A 16,523-nucleotide genomic window follows, 5' to 3' on the forward strand; every position below is an offset into this window, starting at 1 on the left:
GGAATTGAATATTTCTGAGCCTCAGTTTCCTTAACTATAAGGAACAAAGGGAGGAGTGAGTGAGTGTGTGTGTGTGTGCGTGCATGCACGCACACTGGGGGGACACTATGAAATTCCAGAGTAATTCATAATTCTGGCAAGGACCACATCTTACTTGTCCTTATCCTCCCTGGTACAGTGGCTCTCGGTGAATACTTGTTGAATGTGGGAAGAAATGAGAGATGTTAACTTCATTCCATGTGTCCTCTTGGACTCAGAGAAAAACTGAAGAACCGTGAGATGGATATGAAATTACCAGCTGATCTGCCCCCATTATGTGCAAACGTTTCTTACTGTTCCCAAGGGACCTCCCCACAGCCTGCATTTACCTACCACCTCTCTCTTCGTTCTGTTTTTATTCTCAGACATGGACATTTCCCCCTCTGGTCTTAAGTTACAAGCTCTTGGGCGTGGGAGCTTTTTTCTTTGTAATACTCAGCATGAGGCTGGGCACACAACACCATGATGACAAGCTATTTGCCCACCCACTTCTCTTCCCTGGCAGGACCCAAGATCATTGAGATCCCAGCACAGTTTGCTCCTTGCAGCAGCTGACACACAGTCACTGCTGTGAGTATCTAATAAACGCTAGACACCAGAAGATGGGCAGTGAGCTTCTCAAATCATCCCCCATCCTTGTGCTCCTTTCCCCTTAGGGAAAGACAGGATCAGCGAGGACCTCTTGGAGCCCTCAACTGAACTCTGCATGATTGTCTTTCCCTTATTTTGTTTTAGGCGTGCACATTGGGGACAAACTACAAACCCATTGATATTTACCCGAAGATCTATGCAAAGCCCAGAAATAGAATCCTTTCTCCCTAAATTAAAACACAGCTTGAGCTTGATTCTGTTTTTCCACAGGTACAGGATTCATGCAAATTCTGTTTGTGTATGTGTGTCATTTGCAAGAAGCTAAGATGTTAGGAACATATGCAAATCACCACAGAGTTCTTGACTACCTCTCTGCCAGTTCCCTTCTCCCTCAATGCCTGGATCGACACAATCTGGGTCTTTGTTTTATGCAGGATTTGAGGAAACTGAACTCTCACTGATTTTAAATATTTTGTTTTCTTAAAGTTTTTTGTTTGGAAATATAAGAAGTTACAAAATAGTTCATAGAGTCCCATGGACCCTTCACTCAGCTTCCTCTGTTGGGGACATCTTACGTGACTGCAAATATCAAAACCAGGAAATTAACATTGGTATGATCCCATGAACTAGACTTTAGGGTATCTGGTTTTTAAAAAGCACAAATATTTTGAAGTCACAAAATAATACTTTTAAAACACAAATAGTTTATGTCCTGGTCTTGGGTGAGGAGGTCGACCAGGAGTATAAGATACTCTGAGAGCAGTAGCTAGGCTTGATGCTGGGTAAGAAACACCGACGGGCAGTTTTAAGAGACTGGTCCCAAGCTCAGGGGCGTGCCCTAAGGAAAGTGGAGAAACACAGCCTGGGCGGAGGGAGATGGGAACTTGCTGTAGGGTTCAGTGGGACTTGGGCAGCCCACTTTTCATCTGTTCACCCAGACCCCCGGCTGTGGCCACTGAGGAACGTTGTCACAGCCTCATAATGAGACATGTAAGTCCACTTGATGGGAGACAAGTGTATGACACTGGCAGAAACAAAGCGATTTTTTTTTTTAATAGTTGCTTTTTTTTTAAGACTTTTTTTTTTTTTTTTTTTGACAGAGAGAGACACAGCGAGAGAAGGAACACAAGCAGGGGGAGTGGGAGAGGGAGAAGCAGGCTTCCCGTGGAACAGGGAGACCGATGCGGGGCTGGATCCCAGGACCCTGGGATCATGACCTGAGCCGAAGGCAGATGCTTAACGACTGAGCCACCCAGGTGCCCCACAAAGTGATTTTTTAAATAGACTTTATTTTTTGGAGTCTTTGGTTCGCAGCAAAGTTGCGAGGAGCATGGAGCGCTGTCGTATATCCCTGCCCCACATGTGCACAGCCTCCTGCATTGTCCACATTACTCGCCAGTGGCGCATTTTGACTAAGGATGAACGTGCGCTGACGCGTCATCATCTCCTAAAGTACCTAGTTTACCTGGGGGCTCACTTTTGGTGTTGTGCCTTCTAGGACTTTGGATAAATGTGTAATGACGCATATCCACCATTATAGTACCCGACAGAGTAGTTTCACTGCCCTGCATCACCCCGTGTTTCTCCTGTTAACTGTTTCTCCCCCCTAGCCCTTGGCAAACCATTGATCATTTTACTGCCTCCATAGTTGTGCGTTTTCCAGCACGTCATGGAATCATACCATGTGGAGCCTTTTCAGACTCTGCATAATATGCACAGAGGTCTCCATATCTTTTCATGGCTCGATGGCTCATTTCTTTTTTAGTGCTGAATGATACCCCGCTGTCTGGATGGCCCACCGTTTATTTATCCATTCACCTCCAGGAGCACATCTTGGCTGCTTCCACTTTTTGGTGATTATCAATGGAGCTGCCGTAAACCTCCCTGGGCAGGTTCTGAGTTGGGTTTTCTACCCCCTGAGGTGGCATCGTGCGGGCATCTGTGTCTGTGTTCCCACTGACGTACGAGAGACAAACATAAAAAATTACCCTCTCTCTTGTTTTTGGATGGATGGTGAGGTAAGGCTTTATTTCAGTCTTTTATTTGGTGTCTCATTTCACTCTCTCAGACCTGGGATTGTTAAAGGAGTAAATGATGACACGTTGTGTCTAATTAACAACTTCTGATGGCTCCCAGCCTGCTGCAGCTTGTCCTCTCATTCTCTCACTGGGGAGGAGGTGGGTATGGCATGGTTTAAAGGTTGCAGTCTGGCTAGCTGGCACAAGATCTTGCAAGTGGGGTTTGCTTCTTGCTGTTGTTTAGCCCCGTTGGGGAACGGGGGTAAGGGTTAGATGACGTTGGCCAAGAGGGAAGAGCGTGTCATGGAGAAAACCGTTTCCACCATCTTTCTCTGAGTCTCTGCCTCGCTAAAGAATTCTCTATAAGCACCTGCACCAGGCATTACTGTACAAGAAGGTCTTTCTCTGTTCTTTTCTGTCCGGCAGCTCAGAGGTTCTGGGTGAGAAGGTCTGAGGTACAGTGCAGTCTTCCCCTTCACCAGCCTCCACCCAGCACCCTGGGGTTAAACTGTGCCCATCACGAGTCCCCTGGGGAACTATCAGATGTCTGTGTCAAGTCAGGGAAAAGATTTAATAACCGGCAGTCTTGACCTTTGACCTAGTTCCTTAACCCCTCTCATCTCTAAACTTCCCCTTCCTCCATTAAAACAAAGGGCTGACTCATCTGGAAGGTTCCATCTAGCCTTACTTGTGCCCTGGACCATGGAATCTTCCCCAGTACTTGGAGCTGTCCTGTTTGCCAGATCTCACTTTATTACAGACGTTTTTATATCCTCTGCAGCCGTTTCTGAAGGACTGCACGTCTAATCCCCAGATTGGTGACAGGGGAGTTGGTAGAGGATGGACCCATTAGCAGAACTAGGGAAAGAGTTAGGAGGATGTCTAAATCAGTAAACTCTGAACTAGTACATTCTTGGAATTCAGTTGCAGTGGGGTTGTTTATAAACGGTTCTGCAGTGAGGCAATTTTGTCCTCATAAGCACACTACCCTAATGGACTTGAGGGTTGTGAATGCCACACCCGTTCTAGCTGTCCCCTTGCTTTATTCTCAAGCGTGAAGTCTTCCTTGAACCCCACCTATTCCCACATTGTTTGCACTTAGACCTCAGAAGCTAGGGGGTTAAGTGAACTTCCGTTTGCCTGTCCCCCCATCAGGTGCAGGCGGTGATGAGGAAGAATTTCCTCTTTACTCCGGAGCCATGGACACACAAGCCCAAGGCATTGTGGACACACAGGCAGGGCAAGTGAGGGGTCTGGTGGCTGGTGCCAGTGCTTACTGAGGGACTTCAACTGCCCCCTGCTCTCAGACCTGGACCCTGCCAGACACATTATCTAGGTCAGGACGTTAAAGACGGGCCTCCCTTAGCGAGGACCCCACTCTCCCTGAGCTGAAACCCACAGCTGTTTGCAAGCTTAGAGGTTGGAAGAGTGCCACCTCGCCCCGTGCCCTGGCTGTGTGCAAAACACCCGATGGGATAGTAGCAGGCACACAACCAGGCACTCCGATTCTTCCCGGAGAGGCAAGTGTGCAAGCATGGAGGGGTGCAGCCACTCGCACGCGCACAGCGGGCCCCCTCCCTGACCCCAGCGAACCCCAGCCAGCAACTTTCCCGAGGGCTCCAGCGCTCGTTCGCTGCTGTTTTTCTCTGGATCAGCCCACTCTTGTTTCAAGAGTGGAGGGGGACTCTCCCTGGGGCGTTATAGGGTGTCATCTCTGGCATTTGCTCCCACTGCAGAAAAACAAGTCCCATGCAATGCACTCGGGTTTCTGAACAGCTGCCCGAGCGCCGAAACCAGACAGTCAGCAAAGCTGTCAGAGGGAGAGCAGGGACTCCCGGGGAGGGCCGCGGCGGGGGGAGGGGGGCTGCTGCCCGGAGCGCAGTCGCGACGCGGGGTGGGGGTGGGGTCCGGGGTACCCGCGCCGCGGGCTACGTTGGGGCGCTCGCGGCCCCTGGGCCGGCTGGGGTGCGGAGAAGGGGGGGGGAGGGCCTGGCTGGAGTGAGGGTCGGGGACACCCGCGCAGTGGGCGACGCTCGATACTCCCGGCCCCTGGGCGGGCTGGGGTGCCGGGAAGGGAGGGAGGCCCGGGAGGGAGGCCCAGGAGGGGCGGGGCGGGAGCAGCTGTGCCTGCCGCCAGGGAGCGGGCGCGGTCCAGCGGAGCCGAGCGGGACGTGAGCGACGTGTGGCAGGCTCTGCGCAGACTGTTCTAGAGCAGTGTGGATTTCAGGGAGCGCCGCCTTCTTCCTTCCAATCACAGCACAACCTCAGAGTGAGCTAGGCACCTCTGCAAGGCAGGGCACTGCTTCGGTGCTGATGTATGGCGTGCTAAAGCCACATGCGTGGAAGACCACTATGCGGGCGGCAGTCCCCGCTAAAAGCACCCCGGATCTTCACAGGGTGGGCACTGGCCTGACCACACGACTGTCCCATGTCACTAGCTGGTGCAAAACTCCGAGGACCGTGGAGGCAGGAAACACACAGACACACCAAAAAAAAAAAAAAAGGCGAGGAAGGGATGTGAGCTGTGCCGGATAAATGTCATTAATTTTAGGGGTTTGCCTAATTAAGGTGCCACCTCCCAATAGTTTCCCGGGGCTTACAGTCAGGTAATGAATTGCAGGTCGGAATAGGCTCTAGTTTTACTTACTCTTCTACTCAGAGAGATTAAGGTTTATTGAAAATACTGTAAATGGTGACAGCGAAGACCAAGATGACTCGGTCCATTTCAGTCCGGCCTCCGGGGCTTTCCTGTCCCCTTCTGGTGCCCAGCCCCTTGGGCCTCTCAGCAGAGACGCTGGGGTGGGGGGAAGGGGGAAGACCGGGTTCCAGGTCTTAGGGCTGGGAGTTGGGGGAGCAATGTGCAGCACAAGTCAAGTTTTCTAAGGGATTTAGGAAAGTGGGCGCGGTGAGGAAGGACGACCAGGGAAGCCCCCTCCCCGTGGGTGGCAGGGGTCGTGCTGGATGAGACTCACAGGTATTATCAGGGAGCAGCTTTGGCAAGGGGTGACCCAGAGACCTATGCGACACAGGCGCTCTCGTCATCTCCCTTCTGGCTTCTCTCTAAGGTAGCAGAGACCCCCACCCCCGAATCCCCCAACCTCTCTCCAACCTGTAGCCCTAAGCCCGGGTCTTCAACTTGACTGTGCCTAACCTGGATCGCGTGTTAAGAATGTAGAGTGTTGGGGTCTCACGCCCAGAGAGGCCGAGTCAGTAGGATGCATCCAAGGTGATTCGGCTGTGGGAGTCCACGCACCACACTGGACGGCTCCGCTTCTTTCTTCCCAGCACCAGTGAGGTGATTATTCTGGGAAGCTGTGCCAGTCATCTTTACAGGACGTAGGAGGAAGCTCAGAGAGTGGGACTTTTCAGCTAGAGCTGAGTTTAGGGCGTCATCAGAGGGATTGAAGGAGCAAGGCGCGCTGCTGTGGCTGACCTGCAGGGGGCGCTAGCAGGTCCCCTCCTGGCTTGCCCACCCCCACGTGAAAGAGGGCTGGATCTCGGAGAATGCGTCCCCGCCCCGAGGCTGACGTCTGCGTAGCTGCCGGTCCCGACTCTTAAAAGCCCGGGCGCCGAGCGAGGCATCCTAGCAGAGCTGGAGAGGCGACAAGCGGGAGACAAGGCTGTCGGACTCGAGCTGGCACCCGGGGACCGCGGCTGTCACTGCGCTCCGAGCATCCTGGTGGCTTCCCGAGTAGACGAGCCCGGCCCTGCGGCAGCTGCGGGTGCAGCCCTAGCACCCTGCCCTCTCGCCGCTCTCGTGGAGCCTCACACCCCGGACAAGCGTTCGTGATTTAGCACAAAGCACGTTTCCAAAAAGCGCACGGGAGAGCTCCCGCGCCGCGCTCCCGCGCACGCACCCCCCCTTCCCCTTTGTTTCGGGGGTCGACAGGCTGCTCTCCTCCCCAAGTCTGAATTCTTCGCGGGGGGCGGAGGGCCGCCGAGTCTAGGCTGTGAAGATGCCCTTGGAGCTGACTCAGAGCCGAGTGCAGAAGATCTGGATCCCCATCGACCACCGCCCCTCGCTGCCCAGATGTGAGTGCAGATTCGCGCGGGGGCCGGGCTGCAGGGGAGCGGCGCGCCGCGTGGAGAGCCAGGCCATTGTGTGGCGGGCGCTGGCGGGGCGCTGTAGTGCCGACTCCGCTCCTCCGGCGCGCTCGTGCCGGGCCCGGCGCCGTCCTCGGCGGGTCCCTGCGGGCCGGGGCCGGGCGCTTCCCGCTCCTCCCCGCGGACGGGCGGGTCCCGTAGCTCTGGCCGCGGGGCGGAGACCGCGCGGGCTGGGGCGCGGGCGCTGCGCCTCCTCGGGCCGGCGTCGGGGGCGCTGTGGCCTGGCCCGCCGCCCCGCCGTGCTCCGCTCGGCTCGCCGCGGGAGCGCAGAGGCACTCGGAAACTCCGAGCGCGCCCCGGCCTCCGCTCCGGAGCGCCGGGGGCGGGACGCGCAGAACCCGGCGGGAAGCCTACGCTGCGCGGACGCTGGGCCAGGGACGCCCGCGTGTCCCCCAGCCGGAGCCGCTCGCCCGGGCGCCTACCGGGCCAAGTCCCGGCCGAGGGACGCGGCGGGTCTTTCCCCACCCTTTCTCTGCCTTCGCTCCCTCCCCTGCTCTCTGCCTTTCTCTCTCCCTCCTCTCCACCTCCGTTTCCGTCGCCCCTCTCTCTCGCTTTCCATAGTTCTATCCCTTCTCTAAATTTCTATCCCGTTTCTCTCTTCTGCGTAGTTTTAATCTCTTTATATTTCTGTCTGCTCCCTCTCTACCTCCCTATCTCCTCGCTCTCTCCTTTTTTCTTCAGTGTATTTTCTTTCTTCTTCTCCCGGCTTCCACCCCCAGTTCCTGTGCTGGGGGCGAGAAGAGAGCTGCCTGGAACCAAGCCTGTGCTCCTGGGGCTGGGGAGGGTCCGTGGATCAGTGACCGCACAGTTGGCAGCATTTTGCGCGCGGGTGAGCTACACACAGACACACAGACACACACACACACAATCCACCGTGCTTGAAATTTGCTGGCAGTTCACTTTCCTGCCCTGTCATGGGCCATAAATGCTTTGGAAAGGTTTACCTTTCATCTTGGGCTCTGTCCCTAAGCTGCGGAGAGAGGCACCTATTAAAAGGGTGGTTCGAGTGGTTTGAAGGCAACACCTGCTCTCCAGGTAACGCACCCAGGAGTCTACCGGGTGGAGGGTGGATGGGGTGAGTCGAGTGCTGGGTGTTCTGCCTCAGCCAGGGTCAGGTTACCTGAGAGGTAAACATGGGATCCTGTGTCCAGATCCTCAAAGCGGCTTCTAGGCAGTGACGGTCCCTGAGCGCCAGGCCCCCTGCTGGCCTTCTCTGCTGCCACGTTTCTCAGGGGATGGTCACTGAGGCCATGGTGACATCTTGCCACCTCAGGCTCTGCCCAGGTCTGAATCACCAACCAACAACCCCCCCCACCCCCCGTGTCCCAGACAGGAGGCAGGGAGAGCTGGCTGTGCGGTGCTCCTAGGTCATCCTGGTAATGGGGACCTGGCAAGGTGCTCCGGACACTGGGGGCCACTCCTCCACCAGCTTACCCCCTCTGCCAGACCTGGGGTTCTCGGGGTCCCAGAAGCCTTAAGAACTGGTTTCTTTGCAAGGTAGCCAAGGGCCGGGGCTTTGCAGGTCTGTTTCTTGCTTTCAGATACACTCTTAAATAGCTTTCTGCGCTGGGGCTGACCACAGTATTCCCCGATTGGTAGTGGGGAATGCAGTGCCCTAAATCGTGAGGGAGATGTGGCCGTGGCAAGACACAGAAACAACCCCACCCTTTTTGACTTTTGAATAAAACCAGTATTTCTGGAGCACTTTGTAAACTGTAATTGGTCATGCAAGTAAAGGTTGGTTCTCTGTACGTACACACGTGTGTTTGTAGGTAAGTGTGTACACATGTGCACACATTTAGTAGTCCCCCGAGGTTCATGGTGGAGGCGTGAGGTTCCGTGTGGGGGCACTGAGATTGGCTGGCATTCGCTCAGTCGTGTGAATCGGAGACAGAGAAGTGTGTAGCTATGCTTCCTTCCTCCGGGCCTCAGAGACCCATCCATTAGACGCTATCAGTCTGCACGTCTCGCACGCAGATGAGAGATTTGCCTAAAATCCCTGTGAGAACCATTAGAGCTTGGTGTGTGCCTGGGGTGGGGGGGCGGGTGCTAAAGCTGATGGATTAAGTCTCTTGTCCCCGCCCACTCCTGGAATCCCTCTGTGTGGTTCTGGAGTGTAGTCTCAGACACATTCTTCTTTATAAAAATATCTGCAGCCTGGATATTTATTACATGATCTTATTTCAAGTAGTGGTGTCCTTTTGGGTTTATATAGTCATATTTGTTTCTCAGCAGAATGGGGAAAAGAGGGTATTTCTTCTTGGGGCATCTTTCCTGGTTCCCTTCCCTCCCCATCACCTTTCACCCCTTCTTTAATGGTATTTGGAAACTTGGAATGATTTTCTTCCTTCTAAACCTGTTGCCATCTTTCTAAGTGGTGTCCTAATTAAGGGTTTTGAGGCAGATTCCTCTGAGCTTTCTTAATTAAACGATGGCATGGTGAACATTACTGTTCATGTACAAAGAACAGTAAAACAACAACAGAAAGTTCTAGATGGGCTAGTTGGACGATATTTCTGTGTCTAACGCACATCAGTCGGGTGCCCTGTTGATACACCCATGTTGTGGCAAATTCTTACAAAACCTGCAGTGTCCTTCAATTGCAAACTGTAATAGGACTTACTGACCAGCATGCAATCGATAAGGAAGTAAATGACTGACTGGTAAGGGCCAGCTGTGCGTTTAGGACACTATCACTCAAAGTGGAGAGCCTCTGTGTGGGAGTCCCGACTTTTTTGGGTGAGGTATCTATCCACTCAAAACCGGAGTCTCTACAATCTAGCTCATAGGTTATGCCCCGTCTCCTGATAGACTTTCATCCTAGTAGGGGCTCAAACCCATGGCGGGGGGAGGGGGCATTCCCACTTGAAGAAAGAAGAAAGGGGGGATGTTCAGGAGTCGTCCCAACCTTATCTTTGAGGGGCCACTACAGTTTGTGGCAGGGATTCTCAGCCCTGGCTGCATGTTAGGGTTATTTGGGGGAGATCTGGGGGGAAAGAAATCCATGGTGGTGAGCCCAAGCCAAGTTGGAAGTGCTACAGATGGGGTTTTGGGTTCAGCCACTGGTTGAGAACCGCCAGTTGAGTTTCAGGTGAAGGATTTCAGATGAGAAAGACCTAGGTGAGCCCCAGTTCTGTCCCTCACTCCGTGTGCAGTGGGACCCGTCTTCACCTGTGGGTCTTGCTTCCTCGTGTCTAGAATGATGGAAACCATAACGACTCCTGCTGATGGAGGCTGCTACAGGAAGCATTTTTTACACCCATCCCCTTGTAGTTCATCCTCCCAAGAACCTTGATGAAGCATCCCTCCATTTCATGGGCAAGGAGGCTAAGACGCGGAGAGCTCAAGTAGCTTGGCCAAGGTCCAAGGAAGTGGTGGGGCCCTGCCTCGAACACTGTTTATTTGACTCTGTGCTCTGTCCTCTCAGCTGTGTGGTATTGCTTGCCTCCCAAGGTCGTCAGATGATTCACTCAAATGCCCAGTTCCTCCCTATTGCCGGCAGAGACCGTGTCAGATTAGGAGAGCCATTCGTTGGACAAGGGTTTGTTAGGCATGAGTTACAGCATGCATGCAAAGTAATGGATGATTTGGTATCCAGCAGTGGGACAGAAGAGCTTTCTGGACCTCCCTTCTCTTACCCCAGGGCCAAGTAGGTGAAAACTTCCCAGCGAGCCCTTCTGAGGTGGGGGGTGGGGGTGGGGTCACAGAGGCCTTTGTGGGCAGTGCTCGGTTTGCTCTTGCAAACGTTCCTGTAGATACATGGCAGGGGGGACTCCTGCCGGAACCGTCTGGGAATTGACCCCGTCCGCATCCGCAGCTTGCCCTCTGTCTCAAACACCCCTTCCACTCGTTTCCCTGGAACTTTGCATTGAAGCATGATTACCTGCTTGCAGAGAAGAACACCAGTGACTTAGCATCTTTTGCAGTTGGCATTTTGGTGGGGTGCCTTTGGGTGGAAGGAGGCATGGGAGCGACAAAGGGTGTCTTCCAACAGTTTCTTTTCTGAGCACGGGTTGTGGGCGTCGGTGTGGTGGGTGAGGACAACTGCTGAGTGCCTGTTGGTGTCCGTGCGTTACACGCTCCCCGAGAGGCAAGTCGTTGAATCTGGGGAGTAGGGCCGGAACTGGAGCCCTCGAAGGCAGCCTCTGTGCAGGGCGAGGGGCTTTACCCTGGCCCATCCAGCTGACCATTTTTAGGACCGGCCACTCAGGTCGCCCCATCGTCTGCTGCTCACTGCCCTCAGCAGCCGGCCTCTTGGTTCTCACTTGCTTTGCCGTATCCGCCGGTACAGCGGTGCGCCTGGCTGTGGACAGTTAGCCCTTAGCTCAGGTGCTCCCCAGGGACGCTGACTCTGACTGCCCAGTTCACACTCACCCCGTGGCCATGCCCAGCCCAACGCCAGGGCTCCACGCGGACGTGGGCGCTGCTTCCTCATGGCGTTCAGCACGCTCCGAAATGACTGTGCCTCTGTGTGCTGTCCTTTGTCTCCTCCCCACGCCACCCCAGACCAGGGGCTTGTCCGCGCAGCGCCTGGGCCACATAATGCTCGGCGCTCACAGGGCACCCGGCACGTGTGTCTGTTGCGTGAATGAATGAATGCAATGACAGGAGTTGAGGGTGGGCTCCCAGAACTTGGTGACTTTCTGTGAGCTCTTGCTCAAGTGTCAGCCTTAACCCCGGATGAGGCTTTTTTAAAAAATTTTTATTTATATTTTTATTTATTTATTTATTTATTTATTTATTTATTCATTCATTCTTTAAAGATTTTATTTATTTATTTATGAGAGGCAGAGGCAGAGGAGAAGCAGGCTCCCCGTGGAGCAGAGAGCCTGAATGCAGGACTCGATCCCAGGACCTGGGATCATGACCTGAGCCGAAGGCAGACGCTTAATTGACTGAGCCACCCAGGCGTCCCTGGAGGAGGCTTTTAGCTTGAGCTCCATCCCCCTCCCCCCACAAACCCCAGTGAAGGTGTTTACAGTCTGTGAACCCAGCGGTCTTTAAACAACTGCTTCTTTCACCCTTCAGCATAGCAAACATATGTGTATCCTCTTAAACATGCTTACGTGGACATCTGAATACATCCGAGTATAAAAACTTTGGGGGGTGGGGGTCAAAAAGAAGTTAAAATGTTAAACATTTATGTAAGGTGAAATGAAACACATATGAACTTCTGGGAAAATTTTGTTTTAAACTCCACACATATCTTCCCTAGCCCCTGTGCTGTTGGGGGAGAAGAGGAGAGAGCAGAGTGCCAGGGAACGTGGTAGGAGAGGTGGAAGGAGGCGCTCGTTTTCCGTGGGTTAAAAAGGTCTGCAGAGAAGAAGAAACTGAGGGTCTAGGGGGAACTGAGGCAGGGGCAGGTGATGATAGCATTAAGGCACTTGAGCTCAGGGAGGGGTGAAGGAGAGTAAGACTCAAAATTTAGTCAAAAGGTTTCCCTGCTCTGAGACCCGGCCCCTTTCGCAGCTCCACTGAATCTTGTGCGAGAAGCCAAAGGAATAGGGAGAATGGCTTCTGCTTTGCCGAATAAGAGAGGGATGATTTATTCGGGTTTGAGGTTCAACTTGAATTCTTGGCTTAAGATATTTACTCTGCCATGTCCTTATGGTTTTTTTCCTCCCAGAGCATCGACTGCCAGGGATTTGTGGATATGATTACTTGGTAGTAGAACTAATTCCCTATTTATAAATCAGTCAGCCTTTGTCTCCACTTACTTGGCATGAGTCCATCAAAAGTATTCCATGCGTGTGCACAGCTGGTGGGGGGGCACAGAGAGAGAGAAGAGAGAGAGTGTGTGTGTATGTGTCCATCGGTCCTGGCATATTTGGATGCTCTTGGGAGCAGCGGCATGGTGGAGACAGATCCAACCGGTGGAGAGCCAGAGTGGCTCGCGGGAAGGATTAGAGTAAAGGTTGTTTCCAGGCATAAGCGAGAAGACTTTGCTCTTGAGTCACCTGCAACCGCCACAATGCAAACAGTAGGGTGTGTCTTACGTCCTCGCTGGTTTTCGGGAAGGCCATCACTTTTCTTTTCTTGCCCCTCGGACTCAAGAAAGCCCATTGGTGCTTCTATGCTCTATTTGCGTACTTCTGCTGGGCAGGGAAATGCCTGTTTTCTACAGACTTGTTTGTCCCCAGCTCCTGGGAGCTGGGGAATCCCAGCCAAGCGCTTTTGTGGCTCCTGAATGTCTCCTGGCCCCTGATGGCCTTTCTTCCTCCTCACTCTGCATGGAGAAGGTCGCTGATGGTCTAAAACATGAAAGAAGAAACAGCCCCCTCTATGCTTTGTTTCCTTCCTCCTTGCCCCCAGACCACAGGTCCAGGGGGCAGATCCTAGAGTAAGATGGTGGGTGTTTGGACGTGTCATCTCAGTTTGGTCACAGGCTGAGCATGGGACCGTGTTAGGGCGTCCAGCTTAGGGGAGGTGTCCTCCTTCAAGCCTGTGCCTGTCAGTGGCCTGGTGGCTCTCCTTCCTTCCCCATCTGGCACTCGCTTGCTCAGGAAGACACAGAGCCCCTGTCTAAACCTGACGTCTGCCTAGATCTGTGGTGTGATCACAGTAGCTTTGCCTGCATCCATGTGGCCGGTGCCCAGGAAGCAATGCCACGTAGTTGCCCGGGAGACCTAGCTTGACTGTGGCAGCCGGCGAGCACCAGGCAGTGTTGCTGGGCTGGGGGTGGGCAGGTGGCTGGTCTCTTGCTCCCAATGGGCGGCCCCTGGCACTCTTGTCACCAGGATGCTGGAGTCACCTTAGAGTCTCAAGGGCAAGACACCAGCCAAGGAAATACTGCACCTTAAGTGTCCAGACCAGGGTTCTTTGGGTTCCTTTCTTAAAACCCAGTGAAAACCTCTCTCCCTGGTGTTTTTTTTCTTATTGAAACACCTCTCCTACTGTACCTCACCCCCACTGGTGTTGGGCAGTCCCTTCCTTAGGCCCCCCCATAGTGCTTCTGCTCTGGGGTTAGTAATGGGGTTCCTGGCTGGGTTTAGGGGCCTCAGGGATCGGGTTGGTATTTGGGGTCAGCCCCTGCCATGCATGACCTCAAAGCAGGATGGAGACATATAACTGGGGGGCTGGGGTCTCTGGCCAACAGGGGGTCTTGGCCTCGCTGGACTGTAAAATGCCCAGGGCTTTGAGAAGAGAATGAAATAGGAATTTTTGCAGAATTCCTGAACGTTCACCCGGGCACAGGATTTTGTTCATCAGCGTGCACTGCTTCATCTCTCACACCTTTCTTTGTTCTCCCCCTAGCCTGTGGGCCGAAGCTGACCAACTCCCCCACTGTGATTGTCATGGTGGGCCTCCCAGCCCGGGGAAAGACTTACATCTCAAAGAAGCTGACTCGCTACCTCAACTGGATTGGCGTCCCCACGAAAGGTGAGGCCATGGGCCAGGGCCGGGCTGGTCACGTTGATTGCTGCGGTCTTGCTCGCCGACCCCTGAGACCGGGAGAAATGGCTGCCGGGACCTGCCTTGCAGGGCCACTCTGGGGCTGGCCTGTCCCCCGTGGCTGTGGGGGACCCTTTCTGGTTGTGTCACTCACCGCGCTGTGTACGTACCCTAACTTTGTGTTGGGGTGTTTTCCCACCTGCTGCTGTGTCATCCCCACTGCCCCCTCCACGTGCCGAGCTCAGCCCTCCCCTCCTTCAAGAAGCCTTCTCTGGCTGCATAGTCTGTGGGGAGCCGTGCCCCTCGAGTTCCAATAGCACTTCGTTGTGACATCCTTCTGACTGTCATAAAGTGCTCCATACCATCAGTTACCTTTTTATGACTGGTCTTCGCGACGACCCGGGGAAGGTCGTGAGGTCGGCCGAACTCCTTTGGGCATGTGCTGTCCCCCATGGTGCCCAGCGCTGCGTGTCACACAGTGAGTGCCCCGCCAGCACCTGGTGCTTCCGCCGGGCGCGGGCTGCTGGGTCAGCAGGAGAACGGCCGGTCTGGACCCCGGGGGTGCCGTGCGCAGAAATCCTTGCTCCTGTCGCCGCGTTACGCGGTCTCCCGAAGCTGGACTGCACCGGGGCGGCGGGAAAGCAGGCCACCATGAGCAGCGTTGGGCCTGGGGATGCTGGGCTGCCTTCCCGGCTCACGGCCCTGCACGGGGGTCCACTTGCTGGTGTCCGTGTCTTAGCGCCACCTCGTTCAGGTTGGCGTGGGTGTGTTGGCGTGGTTTCCTTTTTTCGGGAGAGTTGCGGATGTGTGTGGCTCTTTCCTCCCCGGGGGTCAGCTGAGGGCCCTTGTCTTTGCCTCCGCAGTGTTCAATGTCGGGGAGTACCGCCGGGAGGCCGTGAAGCAGTACAGCTCCTACAGCTTCTTCCGCCCCGACAACGAGGAAGCCATGAAAGTCCGCAAGTAAGGCCCGGGCAGCTGCGGGGGCCTGGACTTCAGTTTGCTTTGCTTCCTGAGGGCAGGTTCTGTAAGAGAAAGAGGAAGTGGGCCTGTGGGAGGAGGTCCGGCCCCGCCTCCGAGTGTATTAGGGTCACAGGTCTCAGCCTCTGTGGGACTCAGTCCTTCATCTGCTCCCAGGGGGTCCGGTTCAGCTGATGGTTGACAGAGATCAACAGCCATGTCTCACTGAGAATGAACAAAATCATTTTTGTGGAAAATCTTCTGTTGACATTTGAAAAGGATTTTTTTTTTTTTAAGCCCAGGGGGTCATGAAACCCAAGTGCCGTGGTGCCCAGCCCTGACAGCTTTTTAGACTCACGTGGGAGCTTGGGGCGATCCTGAAGCCAGCCCTACCCTACCTAGTGCCGTGGGAATCTCTGGGCAGGACCTGGGCCTCCGTTCTGTAAAAGCTCCCCGTGAGATTTCGGTGTGCAGCCAGCCACGAGCACCGTCTCCCGAGGGTGACTAGCCCCCCGTGTGAGGCCTGTGGGTCTGTGCAGGCCGGGCCTGGCAGTTTAACGGTAGGCTTGCTGGTCGCTCTGTTCATCGCGAGGACTGGGGGGCTGCTTGGGCGTCCCCCGTGGGCTGGGCTGGTCTGAGGCATGCATTCTCTTTCTGTGTTGCAGGCAGTGCGCTCTAGCCGCCCTGAGAGACGTCAAAAGTTACCTGACAAAGGAAGGGGGCCAAATTGCAGTGAGTCTGGGGACTTGGCCCATTCTGCTGCAGCACCATAGCAGGATGGTGCTCTGGAGAGAGGAGGATGTAGACGCGGGCCAGGGCAGTGCCGAGAGCCTTTGCAGGGACACCTCCAACAGGGACAGTGCCCCGGGCCTGAGAGTTCGGGGGGGCAAGGGGCTAGAGCAGCACAGGACCCAGGAAGGTGGTTAACCGGGAGCGGACTCGGAGCACAGCTGGTTGGTGTGCTCTGTGAGGGCCCCAGCCTCCGAGGCAGGCTGGACCTGGGGTGGCTCCGCCGTGGTAACCCGGGTCCCTCCCCCGGACCTTGCTGTTGTTCATTTGCTTTAAGTTCTCTTCGCACCTGCCCGTCTGTCCCTGAGTGCCCGAGGCAGTGGGAGGGGCGGGAGGGGCAGGGCGTGGTCTCTCCTGGAACCACATTTTTGGCTTACACCCAGAGGTGACAGCTAGGCTGGCCTACTTGTGGTTTGGTAAATACTGTTCATCTCAAACTTGGGCTCTCTTCACTGCCCTTCTTTCTCCCTGTTAGGTTTTCGATGCCACCAATACTACCAGAGAGAGGAGACACATGATCCTTCATTTTGCCAAAGAAAATGATTTCAAGGTGAGCCAGACTTCTTGTCTTGCTCTGGAGTGTGCAGGAGCAGGGAAAACAGGCACCTCAGGGATTGCCTGATACCCGTGTCT

The 16,523-nt window shown here is 54.6% G+C and overlaps 1 protein-coding gene and 1 long non-coding RNA gene across 6 annotated transcripts in view; one reads left to right on the plus strand and one right to left on the minus strand.

Moving 5' to 3' along the window:
• The window catches only part of PFKFB3 (6-phosphofructo-2-kinase/fructose-2,6-biphosphatase 3), a 76,705-nt gene that overhangs the window by 43,169 nt on the left and 17,013 nt on the right, over nt 1-16,523 (plus strand). For 2 of the 5 annotated variants that reach the window (XM_081820538.1, XM_081820542.1), the window contains exons 1-5: nt 6,247-6,680; nt 14,007-14,132; nt 15,008-15,104; nt 15,767-15,833; nt 16,366-16,440. In XM_081820538.1, coding sequence (XP_081676664.1) covers nt 6,605-6,680; nt 14,007-14,132; nt 15,008-15,104; nt 15,767-15,833; nt 16,366-16,440 — 441 coding nt within the window. In that variant the 5' untranslated portion in view covers nt 6,247-6,604. Of the gene's footprint in view, nt 1-6,246; nt 6,681-14,006; nt 14,133-15,007; nt 15,105-15,766; nt 15,834-16,365; nt 16,441-16,523 lie in introns of those variants that run through there. The other 3 variants (XM_081820540.1, XM_081820539.1, XM_081820541.1) reach the window with 3 other exon arrangements.
• On the minus strand, nt 2,461-5,986 carry LOC145721633 (uncharacterized). The gene is made up of 2 exons (XR_014145452.1): nt 5,800-5,986; nt 2,461-3,184 (listed from the first exon to the last, which is right to left on the minus strand). It is a non-coding gene; the product is annotated as an uncharacterized LOC145721633 (long non-coding RNA).

The sequence above is a fragment of the Leptonychotes weddellii genome, chromosome 5 (assembly GCF_054177405.1).
Source record: "Leptonychotes weddellii isolate Sample4059 chromosome 5, ASM5417740v2, whole genome shotgun sequence".
NCBI classification, from domain to species: domain Eukaryota; kingdom Metazoa; phylum Chordata; class Mammalia; order Carnivora; family Phocidae; genus Leptonychotes; species Leptonychotes weddellii.